This window comes from Salvelinus alpinus, chromosome 16 (assembly GCF_045679555.1).
Source record: "Salvelinus alpinus chromosome 16, SLU_Salpinus.1, whole genome shotgun sequence".
In the NCBI taxonomy this organism is placed as follows: Eukaryota; Metazoa; Chordata; class Actinopteri; order Salmoniformes; family Salmonidae; genus Salvelinus; species Salvelinus alpinus.
In genome coordinates, this window is record NC_092101.1 from 25,010,244 (window position 1) to 25,029,181 (window position 18,938).

Genomic DNA, 18,938 nt, shown 5'->3' on the forward strand with positions numbered 1-18,938 from the left:
TTTCCTGTTGGAAGGTGAACCTTCGCCCCAGTCTGAGGTCCTGAGCACACTGGAGCAGGTTTTCATCAAGGATTTCTCTGTACATTGCTCTGTTCATCTTTCCCTCGATCCTGACTAGTCTTTCAGTCCCTGCCACTGAAAAACATCCCCACAGCATGATGCTGCCACCACCATGCTTCACCGTAGGGATGGTGCCAGGTTTTCTCCAGATGTGACGCTTGGCATTCAGGCCAAAGAATTCAATCTTGCTTTCATCAGACCAGAGAATCTTGTTTCTCATGGTCTGAGAGTCCTTTAGGTGCCTTTTGGCAAACTCCAAACAGGCTGTCATGTGCATTTTACTGAGGAGTGGCTTCCATCTGGCCACTCTACCATAAAGTCCTGATAGGTGGAGTGCTGCAGAGATGGTTGCCCTTCTGGAAGGTTCTCCCATCTCCACAGAGGAACTCTGGAGCTCTTTTAGAGTTACCATCGGGTTCTTTGTCACCTCCCTGACCAAGACCCTTCTCCTCCGATTGCTTAGTTTGGCCAGGCGGCCAGCTCTAGGAAGAGTCTTGGTGGTTCCAAACTTCTTTCATCTACGAATGACGGAGGCAACTGTGTTCTTGGCGACCTTCAATGTTGCAGAATTGCTTTGGGATCCTTCCCAATCCATTCTCGAAGCTCTACGGACAATTCCTTTGACCTCATGGCATGGTTTTTGCTCTGACATGCACTGTCAACAGTGGGATCTTATTTTGATAGGTATGTGCCTTTCCAAATCATGTCCAATCAATTGAATTTACCACAGGTGGACTCCAATCAAGTTGTAGAAACATCTCAAGGAAAATCAATGGAAACAGGATGCACCTGAGCTCAATTTTGAGTTTCATAGCAAAGGGTCTGAATACTTATGTAAATAAAGGTAATTTCTCTTTTTTAAATTGGCAAAACATTCTATAAACCTGTTTTCACTTTCACATTATGGGCTTTTGTATGTAGATTGATAAGGATTTTTTATTTATTTAAGGCTGTAATGTAACAAAATGTGGAAAAAGGGAAGGGGTTTTGAACTGTATATCAGTGCTCTGGATATCAGAGAATCAATGGCATGATTTAAATCATAATGATTTAAAGACAATTCTTAGTTTCATCCTTGGCTTTTCATGTGAAGAAGAAGGTGTTGAAGGAGCATGGCTGAGGACAATTGCTGTCAGTTGCATCGAATACATGATAGTGTTTCACTTTAAATCCCTCAATTCCCTCAGAGACTCATTATAAAGCCAAGTCTCAGGGAAGTAATTAATTCTGCAGTTTTTTTTATATTGGTTTGATTCTGCAGAGAATGTCAGGTGGCCTCTTGGTTCGTGAAATAGAGATTTGTGAGCTGAAGACTGAGAGAAAGGGGACTAAGAGGTGACAGGACAGGCTGCATTTTGCCTTGTTGCCAGAGTCAAAGCTGAACTACAAAGAGAGTCGATAGCACTTGATATTTATGCTTTTCTTTTTGCTGCCTTAGTTCCTTCCTTATCAAACTTGTATTTTTTCTGTGTGTTTGTGTGTGTGTGTGTGTGTGTGTGTGTGTGTGTGTGTGTGTGTGTGTGTGTGTGTGTGTGTGTGTGTGTGTGTGTGTGTGTGTGTGTGTGTGTGTGTGTGTGTGTGTGTGTGTGTGTGTGTGTGTGTGTGTGTGTGTGTGTGTGTGTGCTTGTGTGCGTTTGTGCATTCTTCTAGTGCTTCACATTCATGTTTAAATTGTTGGATCTCTAAAGAGCCACAGTAGAGATCAAAGGTTCCCTTTGTAAAATAAATGCCAAAATGGATATCAACAGTGAATGTATCTGGATGCCAAAACATGACCATGACCTTTGTTCTCATAGGGCCCAGAAGACTTTCTCATTTCTCTTCGACAATTCCTGCTCTGCTTTAAATTTCTGCTGAAAAGTCTCTCTTCGTTTTAAATGTGCATCTAAGACAGGGCCCCTGATACTAGGAAAAGTAGGTCCACTGCCTCAAATAGAAACATGCTATACCCCAGGGGTCCTGAGTGAACGACCAGGAGAGGGACGGTGGGAGAGAGGGCCATCATCTGATGAAAAATAATATTTGTCATTTGCTGCTGCAAATAGTACACCGAGGATGCAGGGGACTGTTTGAATTAATTGCTTTTCAAGATATTGAAGTGCCCTATGCATTCATTGTATTCTAGACAATTTGATTCCCAGACTATAGCTGGATTCTCTTCTTTGATCTACAGTGGAACAATATCTTTGCGTTATTTTCTCACTTATTTTCTAGATTTTTAAAATGACCTTGATTCTCCCTTCTTGGATGTGCTCAGATGCACATTCATGCAGATACCAACTGTATCATGAGATGTAAACAGTTTTACTGTAGAACAGGGCTGGATCTAAAAGAGTCTTAGGTGGTAAGCGTGGAAGGGGGCATGGAAGGGGGTGTGGCAATGAGTGTGGTCAGCCTATCTGCACTGCTAAATTATTGAGCAAATTATTAGGTCCCCATCTTGGCAATGTAGAATTTTTTTGTATTTTTAAGCCAATTTCCGGCAATTCTACAAAGTTTTCCCATTTTCAATTCTCCCTGACTGTCTAGCTTTTATTTTGGTTGTTGTTAGTTCTCAAAGACTATATTATTAAAATACATATAACCTACCAGTCAAAAGTTTGGACACACCTGCTCATTTAAGGGTTTTTCTTTATTTTTTACTATTTTCTACATTGTAGAAAAACGAATTTTTCTACAATGTGAAGACATCAAAACTATGAAATAACACATATGGAATCATATAGTAACCAAAAAAGTGTTAAACAAATCAAAATATATTTAATATTTTAGATTCTTCAAAGAAGCCAACTTTTGCCTTGATGACAGCTTTGCACACTCTTGGCATTCTCTCAACCAGCTTCACATGGAATGCTTTTCCAACAGACTTGAAGGAGTTCCCATATATGCTGAGCACTTGTTGGCTGCTTTTCCTTCACTCTGCGGTCAAACCAGATGGGATGGTGTATCGCTGCAGAATGCTGTGGTAGCGATGCTGGTTAAGTGTGCCTTGAATTCTAAATAAATCACCGGCAGTGTCACCAGCAAAGCACCTCCACACCATCACACCTCCACCTCCATGCTTCACGGTGGGAACCACACATGCAGAGATCATCCGTTCAACTACTCTGCGTCTCACAAAGACATGGAGGTTGGAACCAAAAATCTCAAATTTGGACTCATCAGACCAAAGGACAGATTTCCACCGGTGTAATGTCCATTGCTTGTGTTTCTTGGCCCAAGCAAGTCTCTTCTTATTGGTGTTTTGGTTGCTACATTATTCCATATGTGTTATTTCATAGTTTTGATGTCTTCGCTATTATTCTACAATGTATAAAATAGTAAAAATAAAGAAAAACCCTTGAATGAGTCGGTCTGTCCAAACTTTTGACTCGTACTGAAAGTCCATTATCTTTTCTACATACTTTTATCTGGTTTTAGTCATTTAAGTTTACACTGAAAGCTTTTTTCCATCCCGAAAATGATCATATATGTTTTTTACACTGTTTGAATTTAGGCTACCCGAAAGGATTACAATGGCAGAAAAATCCCTATGTATGACAGCACAAGACATGATCCGAGGCACACCGAGTCTTGACTCTTGCCCTGTGTCCTCCTCTGAGTGGTTTTGCATCTCTCTAGCAAGGGTTACGCAGGAAACCATGCCAGAGGCAACCATTTCAGCTCACCAGCGATGACATTCAGACAAGCCCCCAGCTGCCCTCACCTGTCTGCCCAGGTCCTCCATTATTAATGCAGTGGCTGCTGCTTTTAACACACTCAAACCTGCTGCTGTGAGGCTGCTCAGCGGGCGCTAGACAGCCACTGTTCTGTATGACAGAACCCATGGAAACCTGGCTCTCTGACTGGGCCATATACTGTTTAAGCAGGGGGAACCGGCCATGGAATAGAGGGGAACCAGCCGTGGCATAATTCAATTCACAGAGTATTCAAAACATTAAGAACACCTGATCTTTCCATGAGATAAACTGACTAGGTGAATCCAGGTGAAAGCTATGATTTCTTATTGATGTCATTTGTTAAAACCACTTCAATCAATGTAGATGAAGGGCAGGAGACAGGTTAAAGAAGGATTTTTAAGCCTTGAGACAATTGGGACATGGATTGTGCTTGTGTGCCATTTAGAGGCTGAATGTGCAGGAACAGGATTAAATGCCATTGAACGGGATATGGTAATAGGTGCGATGCGCACCAGTTTGTGTCAAGAATTGCAACGCTGCTGAGCTTGTCATGTTCAACAGTACAGAGTGTGTATCAAGAATGGTCCACCACCCAAAGGACATCCCTGTGAAACGCTTTCGACACCTTGTAGAGTCCATGCCCTGACGAATTGTGGCTGTTCTGTAGGCGGGGCGGGGGGGGGAGTTATACCAATTGTTTGGTATAAGGATGGCTCATAATATAGGCTGGAACAGTGAAAAATGGAATAGTATCAAACCCATGGAAACCATTCCCCTGATTCTGCTCCATTCATTACCACGAGTCTGTGCTCCCCAATTAAGGTGCCACCAACCTCCTGTGTACTCAGTGTATATAATGGTGTGTGTAGACAGTATGCACAGTATATGAATAGAAAAGGTGTGTAGAGTAGTAGTTATCCTTGTTAACACTTATCTTGAGACACATATTTTAGCCTCTGTGAAAATATGAAAAGGGATATGAGCGTGTTATCTCTATATTGTGAAATACTCTGAGGCGTTCATGTAGGCCATCAGAACTTGAGATATAATCAGCCTAATTGGAGAGCACCACAGGGTGATACAGTTACAGTACACTACATGCTGCCAGCAGTGTGTCAGTCAACTTGCTAGCTATAGGTATGATGCTTGTGACAGGACTCAGACTCAAATACCATCAACTGATACAGCATAGAGTCATTCTATTCTGTAGCTAGCTCTCAGTCTGTGGCCTCACATTCACACGACTTAGCAGGATGATCTGCTGCTCTCTCTCTCCCTCTCCCCGCCCCCCTGCCCACCCAGACTGAAAAGATTTCTGGAAGGCACTGACCCACTCCAACATGAAGTCACCCGGCTTAGTCTGCTATCTGAGGTAATTATTGGGACAAAAATACTTGGAATAGTCTACTGCAGTGGGGAAGTTCAGGAGAGCATAGGAGAACGTATGCTTTTTCCAGTGCAACTTTTAACAAGTGTTGAAACTCCAGTCTGGAACTTTCATCTCCTGCTCCAACCAGCCGTCTCTTGTCAAAGCAGGATGCTTCTTTACAATGCAAATGAGTACAGAATAAGTGGCCACACACTATTTATTAGTCAAATACGTGTTGTAGTGCTGACACCTCTATAATAAGTGTATCGAATACCAGGTCTGCAGTTCATTGACAAACCTAATCAGTATACTTTTATCTCTTGTGTTTCTTTTTCACCACTTAGACAACATTTAGTTGATTTAGACTAAATGCTGTGTTTTGTAAAGCACACTGGATTTAAAAAGATCTCTTTGAGTTTGTTACCTACTGCCCATATTTGAATGTAAACTGTGAATGTTTGACTGTTTAGAAAGATCCTGTGTTTTAATTTCCTTTGCATTTCCTATCAATTTCAAGCACCAAATCGTCACACTGTTATCAATGAGCTGGCCTGAATAAATGTCACTGTTGTTTATGAAACAAGAACTTCTCCTTCCCTACCGAGCAGAGGTACCGTCATATAGAACAACAGTTCAGATCAGTTAGAAATGATCTCTAAGGCGCACATACACATTTTTCTGAGATCTTGTCAAGATCTACCACACACTGGACTGTTCAGTTAAATTCATTATAAGTTGGTAGTCACGGCATGTGCTATATCGTCCCCTGACTAACACCTGTGATCAGGAAACATTCTATAAATTAACTTCTTATCATTGATCTATCATGTCTGCCTCTCATGCTATCGTGTCTGCCTCTCATGCTTCTCATTGCGTAACTATAGGAATATACAATATTTCAAACAGTTCTACACACTACCTTCAATAGCAGTCGAAGCATATTAGTTCAAACTACTGAGTCAATTTGCATATCATCTGTTTGTAAAGTGAAGCGTATACTTGTAATTAGGAATAGCTGTAGCTGAATGAGAGGATGAACTATATTGTCATGTGGTAGAGAGTTATAGAGCCTTATTGATGTTGACTTGGTGTCACGATCGTCTAATGAATTAACGGACCAAGGCGCAGCGTACGTAGAGTTCCACATGTTTAATCAAATTAAACTCACAAAAACAACAAAAAAGAATAAACGATACGTGAAGCTCAAGCAGTGCTCACAGGCAACTACACAGAAACAAGATCCCACAAAAACCAGTGGGGAAATGGCTGCCTCTGATTGGGAACCATACCAGGCCAACATAGAAATAAATGCACTAGATCACCCACCCTAGTCACACCTCGACCTAACCAAAATAGAGAATATAAAGGCTCTCTATGGTCAGGGCGTGACAGTACCCCCCACCCCCCCAAAGGTGCGGACTCTGGCCGCAAAACCTGACTCTATAGGGGAGGGTCCGGGTGGGCATCTAGCGTCGGTGGCGGCTCCGGTGTGGGGCGAAGTACCCACTCCGCTCGTGGATTCGCCAGCATCGGTGGTGGCTCTGGTGCGGGACTTTGCCCCCGCCCAGACCATGGGTCTGGCCATGGAGCAGGGTAGAACGCCGTGCCCGGACTGGGCATCGGCGCAGAGGGCCCCGGCCATGGAGCTGGGTTGACCGCCATGCCTGGACTGGGCACCGGCGCAGAGGAAGGCTCCTCCCATGCAGCGGCACTGGACGCCGTGCATGGACTGGACATCGGCGCAGAGGAAGGCTCCTGCCATGGAGCGGGACCGGATGCCGTGCCGGGACTGGGCACCGGCGCAGAGGAAGATTCCGGCCTAGGAGCGGGACTGGACGCCGTGCCTGGACTGGACATCGGCGCAGAGGAAGGCTCCTGCCATGGAGCTGGACTGGACGCCATGCTCGGACTGGGCATAGGCGCAGGGGAAGGCTCGGGCCATGGAGCTGGAGGTTCCGGACCGTTGACCGTCGCAGGAGGTTCCGGACTGTGGACTGTCTCAGGAGGTTCCGGACTGTGGACCGTCTCAGGAGGTTCCGGACTGTGGACCGTCTCAGAAGGTTCCCGGACTGTGGACCGTCTCAGGAGGTTCCCGGACTGTGGACCGTCTCAGGAGGTTCCGGACTGTGGACCGTCTCAGGAGGTTCCGGACTTTGAAACGTCGCCAGAAACTCTGGACTGGGAACTGTTGACCGGAAGCTCTGGACTGGGAACTGTCGCCGGAAGCTCTGGACTGAGAACTGTTGCCGGAAGCTCTGGACCGGGGATCGTCGCAGGAAGCCTGGTGCGTGAGGCCGGTACTGGTGACACACACCTCAGGGCGAGTGCGGGGAGCAGGCACAGGACGCACCTAACTGGGAAGACGCACTGGAGGCCTAGTGCGTGGAGCCGGCACAGGTGGCGCCAGACTGGTGACACGCACTTCAGGGTGAGTGCGGGGAGCAGGCACAGGACGCACCTGACTGGGAAGACGCACTGGAGGCCTAGTGCTTGGAGCCGGCACAGGTGGCGTCAGACTGGTAACACGCACTTCAGGGCGAGTGCGGGGAGCAGGCACAGGACGTACCGGACTGGGGAGGCACACTGGAGGCCTGGTGCGTGGAGCTGGCACAGGACGTACTGGGCTGTGGAGGTGTACTGGAGACCTGGTGCGTATAGCCGGCATCAATTGTACCGGAACTTTAACACACTTCGCACGGCAAGTGCGAGGAGCTGGCACAGGACGTACTGGGCTGTGAATGCGCACTGGAGACCTCGTGCGTAGAACCGGCACAAGTTGTACCGGAACGGGGACACAACTTCAGGGCGAGTGCGTGGAGGAGACACAGGACGTACCGGACTGGGGAAGCGCACTGGAGGCCAGATGAGTGAAACTGGTGCAGATGACACCGGACTGGTGTCACGCTCCTCAGCACGCCCACTCTGCAGCACTCTCATTGCCACCACCCTGACGGTCTCTGGCTCGTTCCTCGGCTCCGCCGACCACCCCGTGTGCCACCCCCCCAAAAGTAATTCAGGCTGTCTTTTGGGCTTACTCTGTGGCCGCGAACCCCGGCGTCGTCGCTGTCCTCCCTTCTCTCCCTGCGTCTGCTTCCACGGAAGGCTTTCGTCTCCAGCCATAATTTCCTCCCAAGTCCAGGATGTCTTATCCTCCTTTATCTCCTCCCAAGCCCAGGATACCTTCTCTTCCTGGGCACACTGCTTGGTCCTGTTGTGGTGGGATCTTCTGTCACGATCGTCTAATGAATTAACGGACCAATGCGCAGCGTACGTAGAGTTCCACATGTTTAATAAAATGAAACTCACAAAAACAACAAAGAAGAATAAACGATACGTGAAGCTCAAGCAGTGCTCACAGGCAACTACACAGAAACAAGATCCCACAAAAACCAGTGGGGAAATGGCTGCCTAAATATGATCCCCACTCAGAGACAACGATAAACAGCTGCCTCTGATTGGGAACCATACCAGGCCGACATAGAAATAAATGCACTAGAACACCCACCCTAGTCACACCTCGACCTAACCAAAATAGAAAATATAAAGGCTCTCTATGGTCAGGGCGTGACACTTGGTGAGTTCCTTGATTATTTTATGTTTACTAGGCTCTTTTGCTTTGGACGAAATTGCCAATAAAGACTGTTGGAATACAGTTTAGGAGAATATCGAACAAAACAGAGAAACTTTGACAAAGAACAGCTATTTAGAATGAACTGACAAAAGGAGAGGCTTTCTCATTGTAACTTAAGCCTAGATGTCTGTCTCCCTCAGTATTGGCTAGCTCTGTTGTCTCTGCCATGCCACACAGGCCACTGCTGAAACAACCAGCCTATTGTAACTTTTATCCTACAAAAATGAAATAACACAAAACCTTCCATTTTCTCTTCTTGCTCATCTATTTTCTCATGTAAGCTCTTAATGGTGATTACCATGCTCTGGTGAGTTTGCTTGTGTGTCCTCTTTCACTGTAGTACAAGTGCTGTCAGTGAACTCAGTCTCAGGCTGTTAGCTACTATTGATTTTCCTCAAATGAATGCATATAATACAGTGCAGGCTTGTAGATAAAGAGGAAGGGGAGGGACATTGTTATCAAGTGGATCTCAACATTAAGAAACAGCCAGTGTGCCAGTGCCAAGACCCTGTCACTTAGAAACCATTGGCAGTAACTAGAGACCACAGTAACATCCCCATTCACCTTCCCTCAAGACTCCCATCAGGGGATTTGAACAAAGGCCCCCCGACAACAGTCTTGGCTCCTTGGGCCCCCTCCTCCATACACCTAGTGACTGTTTATTATACCGTTGCCAAAGCAAAAACTATGATCAGCCCTCTGTATTCCCATCTTCAATACCATATGACACATTATTTTAGCAGATGCCTCTTCCGTAACATGACATGAATAATAGAATATCAAATGAAATTGAATTGAGACAGTATACAGCTTATCCTTTCACACGCAGATGTCATTGTCTAAAACAATTGTTTAAAAAAAAATCTTATCAAAACGTTGGATCTTAATTCAATGATGTTTACATTTATCAGTGCTTTTCAGTTTTGATGTTTTAATGCTAAATTATGATTCTGACCTGCAAATATGAGGTTGCCCTCATTGAGCTGTCAGATTATGCCATTGGTTGCCTAGTTGAGACATATTCAGGCAGAATAAGAGTTTAGGATTTGTCACATTTAGCGTTCAGAAATTCACTGGGGGCTTGTCAAAGTACAATAGCACATTCACCTATCTTTAAGTGAGAGAGGGGAAGAGGGGAGAGAATGAATGAAAGTATGGATTGGGGAAGAGAGAGGCAGACTGCATTCATGACGTGCTCATTAATGTACTGTAGGTTGTATGGACTGAGGCAGATCTCAAGGCTTGCTTGTTAAATCCATCCATGAATGGCCATTCCTCACATCAAAATAAATCTATGTTGCATTCAGAGAACAGTCTAGTCTCCTATAGTACAGTTGAGTTGTAAAGGTGAAATTCCTCTCTCATTGTGTGTTGATTGTTGTCTAATCAACTATACCCATTACATACAAGAAAATGATCTATCGATGCTATTACCATATGGTCTTGCCTTCACTCAGCTGGTTGAAGGTTGTCCTTGGGGTTTAAAGCCTTTTTGTGGCTTTCGAATCCACTCAGAGAACCACATACATTACAGTGTTTAGAGATCCTGTTCAATCCCTGCTAGCCAGTCACCTCTTATCTGAGGCACCAGCACATGAAGGTATATACGTGTCCCATGGGTATTACATAAACTACAATAGCTACAGTTGTAGATATACCCACTTTAGATATATACCCATTACAATAGCTGAGAATATTGCATTTTGGTTGGAATTGTGGGATTATGTTCATTCAATTTTGTCAGACAGCAGTTGATGTCTATCTGGTAAAGCAGCACAGCATACAGTATGTTCATAGATGTCTGTGTTGTGGCTTACTTGTATTTCCTTTATCTTTTATTCAAGTCAGCAACATCTTGTTGGACCTAAATGTTTGCTCAGCAGGTTTAACATTTAAAGCCTGTGTGTGGTAAATGGAAAGTCAACCAGTGTAATGGACCACAATTGGCATGCCCTAGACTCCTGGATTGATGAAGGGGATTTTAACAGCCGCCAATGATATATTGCCTTTTTAACACATGCCCTCACAGTGGCACCCATCTCTGGGAGTGTGCTCACATTGATCCATAGAGTTAGCCCAGAGTATGAAAACAAAATGTTACTTTGTCTCAGCTTTTTAATTTGTTACCACCATTTTGGCTGTGCCGCTATAGTCAATGCTCTTCACCCTGTGGGTATTGATCTGTTGATAATTAAATGCATATTAAGTGACAATTATTGAGCCAAAGAGCTTTGATGATAATTATTATCACCATATGGAGTGGGCTTTGATCTCCCCTGCCAAGACTCTAGCACTACTGAAATGGTTTCTTTATGTGCTCTTTCTCAATGGATTCCTTCCTAATAGAACATAGTGTAATATTTGCCAATTTTCTTTGTCATTCCACATTTTAATATTGCCCATTGTTGGCATCCCCCCAAAATATCATTGTTCCTAATAGGAAAATGGTTTCAGTTTACATATCCTCATGAATTTCACAAGTTGATAATTGAATGTAAGATTAGAAACGGCAAGCTCTCCCATTGGTATCGCTGTTCTAACACATACAGTATCTAACACAGACATTCCTTTTTTACAAGAAAGTAGTGACTGAACTTTATCTGTGTGAATTTCAAATTGGGTGGCAATCAGATAAAACGTTGGTATTTTGTAAACCCTCAAGGTTCTATTGATGAATCAACCTGTCCTTTGACAAATTACGATATAGACTTGTAGATGATGTTGTTTTCAAAGATACTTTGATCGCCAACAAATCATTTACTATTGTTTGGATTAGTGTGGGACAGTCCCATAGACTAGCACAAAGCTGTATTAGCGGTATTATCCTTTCCATTGTGCTTGCGGGTGAATATCCCTCACATATAGGAGGTTGAAATGTACCCTGTGTCTCACATGGGGGAAAACATGTTGGTTGTATTACTGACTACTACAAACATTAAATCCTTTAACAAATTCCCCATCTCTTTGCTTCTAAGAAGGAAAAGAAAAATATTCTCACAGTTTAAACATGATGAACATATGACGCACAAGTGAATGTTTTCTTTTTTTATATATATATATATATATATGAAAGTGAAATCTGATACCTTCACAACACAATAGAGTAGCTTTGCTGCTTATGCCTGTATAACAGGTGGGTCCAGTGTACAGCAATGGGGAGGAAGTGATGTCAATCAACAGCAGAACAGGTTAGATTAGTACAGGTGAGCCAGGAAGCAACCTATGCTAATGTCTGTACATAAGAAAGCCTTTCTAGTGTTACAGCTTAGTCGGGAGGATGGCAGTTACATGGGAGGCTATTAGATAACCTATTTCCCTGTCCCTGGACTCACACAAACAGGGAATTAACAATGGGAGACACACATGGATATTCTAGCGACCCAGCCCTGCAAGGTAAATTATTATATTGCCACACTGTTTGTGCCACGATTCTGATCGATCCATTGAATGCAGCGCCTCATCTGTGTACTGCTTTCCCTGAATAGGAGAAGTTTGCTGGAGCAACAGCCGCTCCTCTATTTCCTGGATCTGTTAGACCGCCAGCCGCATGCAATGCTCTATTTTTGTTACTGGTGGCTGGCTCTCTGAAGAGAGAGGAGCTACTTTTTGTGTTTAATAACATTCATATGAGGAAGGTAGGAGGTTTGAAAAAGACGAGCGCTAGCGTTATTCTGTCTCTCCTCTTGCTGGCACTCTCTGCTGGAGGAGAGAAGCAACCCACTAGCTGGCTGTAGGATAAAAAAAACAGGTGCTTCTGCTGGCTGGCTGGCTGCAACAAGGGATAAGGTTTGCTACTCCGTTATACATTTTAACTGACAAAAATTTCACAACCAACATCCAGTCATTTGAGACAATTCAATTATATAGTGGTTAAGCTAAATTTTACAGTCCATTATTTATTTACCTGGTATTTACTTGGAATTACATGGTAAATTGTCAATTACTCAATAATAATTTAATAATTACTCTGTTCTTTTGCTTCTTTAGGATTGATTAAAACAAGCAATATTACACACTATTTGGTACCAGCGAGTTACTATTGTATTACATTCTTTGTAAGTATGAGAAAGTACCCATTGGTACCACATATTAAATCCTTTAATAAGGATTTAACCATGCAAATGCAAATACCAGGCAAACAGGACCGTGAAATAAAGTATAAGCCATTTTAGTAACAGTAAGACCTGTCTGAATTTGGCTTCACCTCTCTCTTGCCATTCTTATTCATTACACTCTGTGTTCGTACATTTGCTTTGTGTTGCTAGCCGAGCTTCTCTTTCTTTCACTACATATACTCTTATATTGGAGATGTCCTGAGTGGTTCAAGATGCTTGACTCATAGTTTTATTTACAGAAAACATTACATTCTGTATTCCTGTCAATGGGCCAACTTGTCTATGAAGGACCCACTGTTTTCAAAGTGGGTTTTGAACATTTTCCATTATTTTTCTACTGTATTTTAATTATATGAATGCATAATAAAGCTTCCCTGGAATTGTGTGGATTTGTAGTCTATTTTAAGACTCGTTTTTGATAGGGGCTCCTGTCCTATTCGTCCTGTGGAGGTGCCTGTGCCTGTACAGTAAGCTGTTCTTCAGCCCAGCGTTGGCATTCCAACCAAGTAGCACATTCATTCAGCTGGCTTAATCTCCTAGGTGGACAGTCAGTGGTGAGGCTGAGGCGAGAAGAGAGGAGAGCACATTTCACTGGGTTTCTTTTTAGGACCCAGGTCACATTGTCTACACTTGTTAGATTGACAAAACACATTGTGCTGTTTTCTCCTCACCCACTGGGGTCAAAGATGGATACTTGATTAGTTTCTGAATGCAAATTCACTCTCCTCTATCATAACTAAACCACTTATAATAATTCACATGAAGGCACGGAGCTGGGAGCTAAATGTCAGTTTAGGTTGTACGTGTGGTGTGTTTGCTTGTGAGATGCAGGTCGCGTTTTAGGGTCACATTACAATGAGAGTATAACGTTATTGTACTCCCCTGGCAGAATGTTCCATTTTGTAGTCTGGTTGTTGGCTATGTTATTGTGTTTGCATAATATCAATGAGATAGGGCTCAATAATAAATTTCAGACACTCTGCCACTGCATTAGAAAGAGCACTGGGTCAGAAGTTTAGTCTTACCTTTGGCATGAATTTTTCTCAACTTTCCAGAGAGATCATACATTATCTGGTGTTCACCTTTTCTTTTGAAATGTGATCAGATGTGTCTTTTCAGTAACAATGGAGCAGGGAGGCCAGCTACGCTACAGCCTGGTATCTTAGCTGGCTTGGGAAAGCTCTTTGTTATCTGCCCAGCAGAGAGAACGCTCTTTATTATCATCAGACATTGATAAGGACAGGCCTCATCGCGCGTCCGCTAGCTTACAAAGGCAAACTGATACCTCTGAGCTACGTGCCTCTTTGGTACCTGCATTTGGTCTTGCCATATACTCCTGACAGAAAGTTTTAAAGTTAATTTCCTGCAATTCTACACATTTTGCTATGGGATAGAGAGAACATTTTGCAATTTTCTAACACATTTTTTACTGTTTTATAGCTCATTTCCAGGAATTCTGCACATTTTGCCATGACTTATACAATGTTAATATGATATCCGAGTGAGGGTGACTAACAAAATCAATGGGGGCCCCCTGCAGGTCAGGGCCCCTCGGCACTTGGCCTTCGTGCCGGGTTGGTAATTCGTCCAAGAATACTACAAGTTCAGATTGCTTGGTAGACTAATTTACTAATCTAAAAATGTTTAGCTGACATGGGATAATTGAGTGACTATCAGTGACTGACATAACGAGAGGAAAACTCTTGATGCACATCCAAATTTGTTTTCTACTATTCTGAGTTTTTGGGGGGGTCCTCCTAGCGGCCAGGGGCCTGGTGACCGTGTACAGTGCATTCGGAAAGTATTCAGACCCCTTGACTTTTTCAACATTTTGTTACGTTACAGCCTTATTCTAAAATTAATCAAAAAACTATTTTCAGCAATCTACACACAATAGCCCATAATGACGAAGTGAAAACAGGTTTTCATACATTTTTGCATAAGTACCTTATTTCCATACATACATATTCAGACCCTTTGCTATTGACTCAAAATTGAGCTCAGGTGCATCTTGTTTCCATTTATCATCCTTGAGATGTTTCTACAACTTGATTGGAGTCCACCCGCGGTAAATTACATTGATTGGACATGATTTGGAAAGGCACACACCTGTCTACAGTGCATGTCAGACCAACAACTAAGCCATGAGGTCAAAGGAATTGTCCGTAGAGCTCTGAGACAGGATTGTGTCGAGGCACAGATCTAGGGAAGGGTACCAAAACATTTCTGCAACACTGAAGGTCCCCAAGAACACAGTGGCCTCCATCATTCTTAAATGGAAGAAGTTTGGAACCACCAAGACTCTTTCTAGAGCTGGCGGCCCAGCCAAACTGAGCAATCGGGGAAGAAGGGCCTTGGTTAGGCAGGTGACCAAGAACCCGATGGTCACTCTGACAGAGCTCCAGAGTTCCTCTGTTGAGATGGCAGAACCTTCCAGAAGGACAACCATCCTTGCAGCAGTCCACCAATCAGGCCTTTATGGTAGAGTGGCCAGACAGAAGCCACTCCTCAGTAAAAGGCACATGTCAGCCCACTTGGAGTTTGCCAAAAGTCACCTAAAGACTCTCAGACCATGAGAAACAAGATTCTCTGGAAACCAAGATTGAACTCTTTGGCCTGAATGCCAAGTGTCACGTCTTTAGGAAACCTGGCACCATCCCTACGGTGAAGCATGGTTGTGGCAGCATCATAATGTGGGGATTATTTTCAGCGGCAGGGACTGGGAGACTAGTAAGGATCGAGGGAAAGATGAACGGAGCAAAGTACAAAGCGATTCTTGATGAAAACCTGCTCCAGAATGCTCAGGACCTCAGACTGGGGGCGAAGGTTCACCTTCCAACAGGACAACGACCCTAAGCACACAGCCAAGACAACGTAGGAGTGGTTTCGGGACAAGTCTCTGAATGTCCTTGAGTGGCCCAGCCAGAGCCCGGACTTGAACCCGATCAAACATTTCTGGAGAGACCTGAAAATAGCTTTGCAGCGACACTCCCCATCCAAGCTGACAGAGCTTACGAGGATCTGCTGAGAAGAATGGGAGAAACTCCCCAAATGTAGGTGTTCCAAGCTTGTAGTGTCATAGGGGCTGTAATCACTGCCAAAGGTGCTTTCACAAAGTGCTGAGTAAACGGTCTGAATAGTTATGTAATTGTCATATTTCAGTTTAGAATTTTTTATAAATTTGCAAAAAAAAAAGAAAAACGTTTTTTTTGCTCTGTCATTGTGGGGTATTGTGTGTAGATTGATGAGGAAAAAATACAATTGAATCCATTTTAGAATAAGGCTGTAACATAACAAAATGTGGAAAAAGTCAAGTGGTCTGAATACTTTCCGAATGCACTGTATGACGCTTATGCCCAGGGTCGGCCTTTTCCGCATGTATCCACTCTTTGAAGGAGGAAAAAATCCAGAGGCTATAATTTATTTGTCAAGTTTTTGTAGTGGAGCCTGAACCAGGAATAGAAAAGTTGCTTGGAAACGTGGAATGGCACGCAAATAGATATTTGAACAGCGTGTGTATGTTAGGCCCTGTCATTTCCTTCTCGGTCCATAAAATAAGTGCTAAGCCTTTTTTAGTCCATGTCTTCTTTATCCCCCTTTGCGGCGAGTATTTAAATATGTCAATTTAAACAGATACAGCTGTACAGGAGTTCCTAATGTGTTTAATCTCACAAGTCCTTCCAACGTGCCTAGTTACTCAAATTTAGAGCATGTTCACATTGAAGCCTAATCTGACTCATCTGTACACACTAATCCCTGGGAAGGCATGCAAACTGTTTTCATGCTCAATGAGAGTGGTCATTTGCTGACTATGGATGTGTGGATGTACTGTAGCTCCAAGATCATAACAAAGACACATTCTGATGTCATGTGTTCACTCAAACGTGAGAGGAAAGACTGATCTGGCCCTTCTCAATTTGTCAGCTAAAGAAAGGTCAACAGAAGAGTATTTTATTGAGAAGTCAGTACATTTTCCTCTGCTTTCTCTCTACTCCACAGAGCGAATGGATTTAAGGGTAGCAATTTTCTCTCTCCAACAAAGAGGTGTTCATCTGCTTTAGGGCTGGATTCAATCTGTATCGCAGAAGTATCGTGGAGGATCGGCATTAAAATGTTAAGGTCATTTCTGATTGAGCCGTGTTACAAACCAAATAACTAGCCTGATAATATTGTGGCACTCATTAAGTCTAGGGGTCTTAGGCCTAGTTAACTGGTATGTAACCTGAATGAATTTGTGCATTTACAGTATGTGAGAAATCAGAGTTTGTGGACCATGTTGGATGCAAATGTGCCCAGGGAGACAGCAACTTACCAAGTTTAGGGTCATCTCTGTCTTGACCTCTTGGTAGACCAGTCCAAGCGGATTATTAGGTGTTCAGATGGTGATGAAAATAAACATACAAAAAGGAAAAATACTAAAGGCATGCCCGGACTAAAGACTTAAAAACAAACGAAAGGCCTATTGGCCACCAAACAAACTCAGCAGCCTCATGGCTTGCCAGTTGTGACACTGACTGTCGATCACGCTAATTGGCAGCACCTCATGTGCTTATCAACCAGGCTCAACATCTAGACAAGGTTGCTGCTGCCCCCTAGGGGAATGAAGTGTGGAAGTGTATTCTGGATAGTGTGTTTGTCTATGTCCTAACACTAACCTTGTCCCCATATCTTAACAGCCAACATATGCATTCACATTTACCATGAATGCAGTTGGATCTTCTGCGATACTTCTGCGATACAGATTGAATTCAGCCCTTAGTTTATTTAATTTACAAATACTCACTGGCCTGGCATGTCCCAGTTAACCCAGTGTCTGTAAACATGACTGTGGCACTCAGTCAAACCATTCGAACAGTCACATGCATCACCGATGCACCGCTTAAATGTCACGGCAGACTACCAAGTCTTTTCAAATACAGCAGCCGCTGATCTAAGACCTTACTTCTCAGCGCAGTCAAGATATAGAACACAGGATTGACTGCTGACGTAGACAGATGCCTGCTACTTTATTCATGTATTTTCTCTGTGTAATTTCTGTCGGTTGTTAATGTGCTGTAGCTACCACTCCCTGGTTTGTCCTGGGTTTCCTGCAGTACAGTTCATGAACTCCTCAGGCAGATTTATTGGTGTGTCGATAGAGTCAGCGCTGCCTGCTATGACATGGCTGATCGCCGTTGAACATGTGGAGGGAGGCAGCCAGCCCCCATCCAGAGCTGGGGTCAGGGGGTCAGGGATTTTGGCTTAACTGGCACTCAGCCACTCACACATCAGGATTGCTGCTAGAGGAGGAACAGGCTTAACGTTTGTCCATGGAAATGCATTTTATGTACAGTACAAGAGCATACAGACTCCTGTCATCATGTTTATACTGTACCATTCATTCATAACTAACTATTGTAGCAGAGTAAGCTATAGAAAGAATAACATTTCCACAAAAAGTGTTATTGAAACTTTTATTAGCTGACGAGACTCAAATGAGAGCTTCACTGAAACAAGATACAGCTCCCAAAGAAAGAACAAGAAGAGGTCCTATCTGATTTAGTCAGCTACATTGATTAAAAGGCCCAACAGTGAACAGCATTGATTATCACTTGAGCACAGATATTTTCCTAATGACAGCGTTCCCTTAACACTTGGCGCACAACGACTTTGAGATTTTAATGATGCAAACAAGTCCCATGCTCGGGCTCATTAATTAAGCAGACACTACAAGATGTTGACTAATTGATTACCTCCTATGATCAAATTACAATAGTTGAAAGCAACAGCTCTAAATATGTAGAAACCCCCGACCCCACCCACTCCTCTTCTGCTACAGTGTTTATTAACCCCATTCTCCCTCATTCTGTGGAGAGAGCCTAGTAAGACCCCATACAAAACAATGATGCATTTCAGCAAAATGACAAAGGGTTATCTGCCTTATCTTTTATCGTTTGAGTTACAAACATGCCGATATGGCATGTTTATCAGCCCATGCCTGCATACAGGGCAGGACACAATCCACTGGTTTTAACCTGGCCATACACATGGTTCAGTAGGGCCCAGATGGCTGGAGAGTCAAAGCCCTGCCGTGGCTCTGCTGC

At 43.6% G+C, this 18,938-nt stretch overlaps 1 protein-coding gene across 3 annotated transcripts in view; it reads left to right on the forward strand.

Annotated features, from left to right (window-relative positions):
- The window catches only part of LOC139541191 (inactive N-acetylated-alpha-linked acidic dipeptidase-like protein 2), a 340,439-nt gene that overhangs the window by 22,136 nt on the left and 299,365 nt on the right, over positions 1-18,938 (forward strand). For 2 of the 3 annotated variants that reach the window (XM_071345567.1, XM_071345569.1), the window contains exon 1: positions 11,989-12,133. The exons of the other annotated variant lie outside the window; for it this stretch is intronic. In XM_071345567.1, the coding sequence (XP_071201668.1) occupies positions 12,091-12,133 (43 nt within the window). In that variant the 5' untranslated portion in view covers positions 11,989-12,090. Of the gene's footprint in view, positions 1-11,988; positions 12,134-18,938 lie in introns of those variants that run through there. 3 annotated transcript variants of the gene reach the window in all.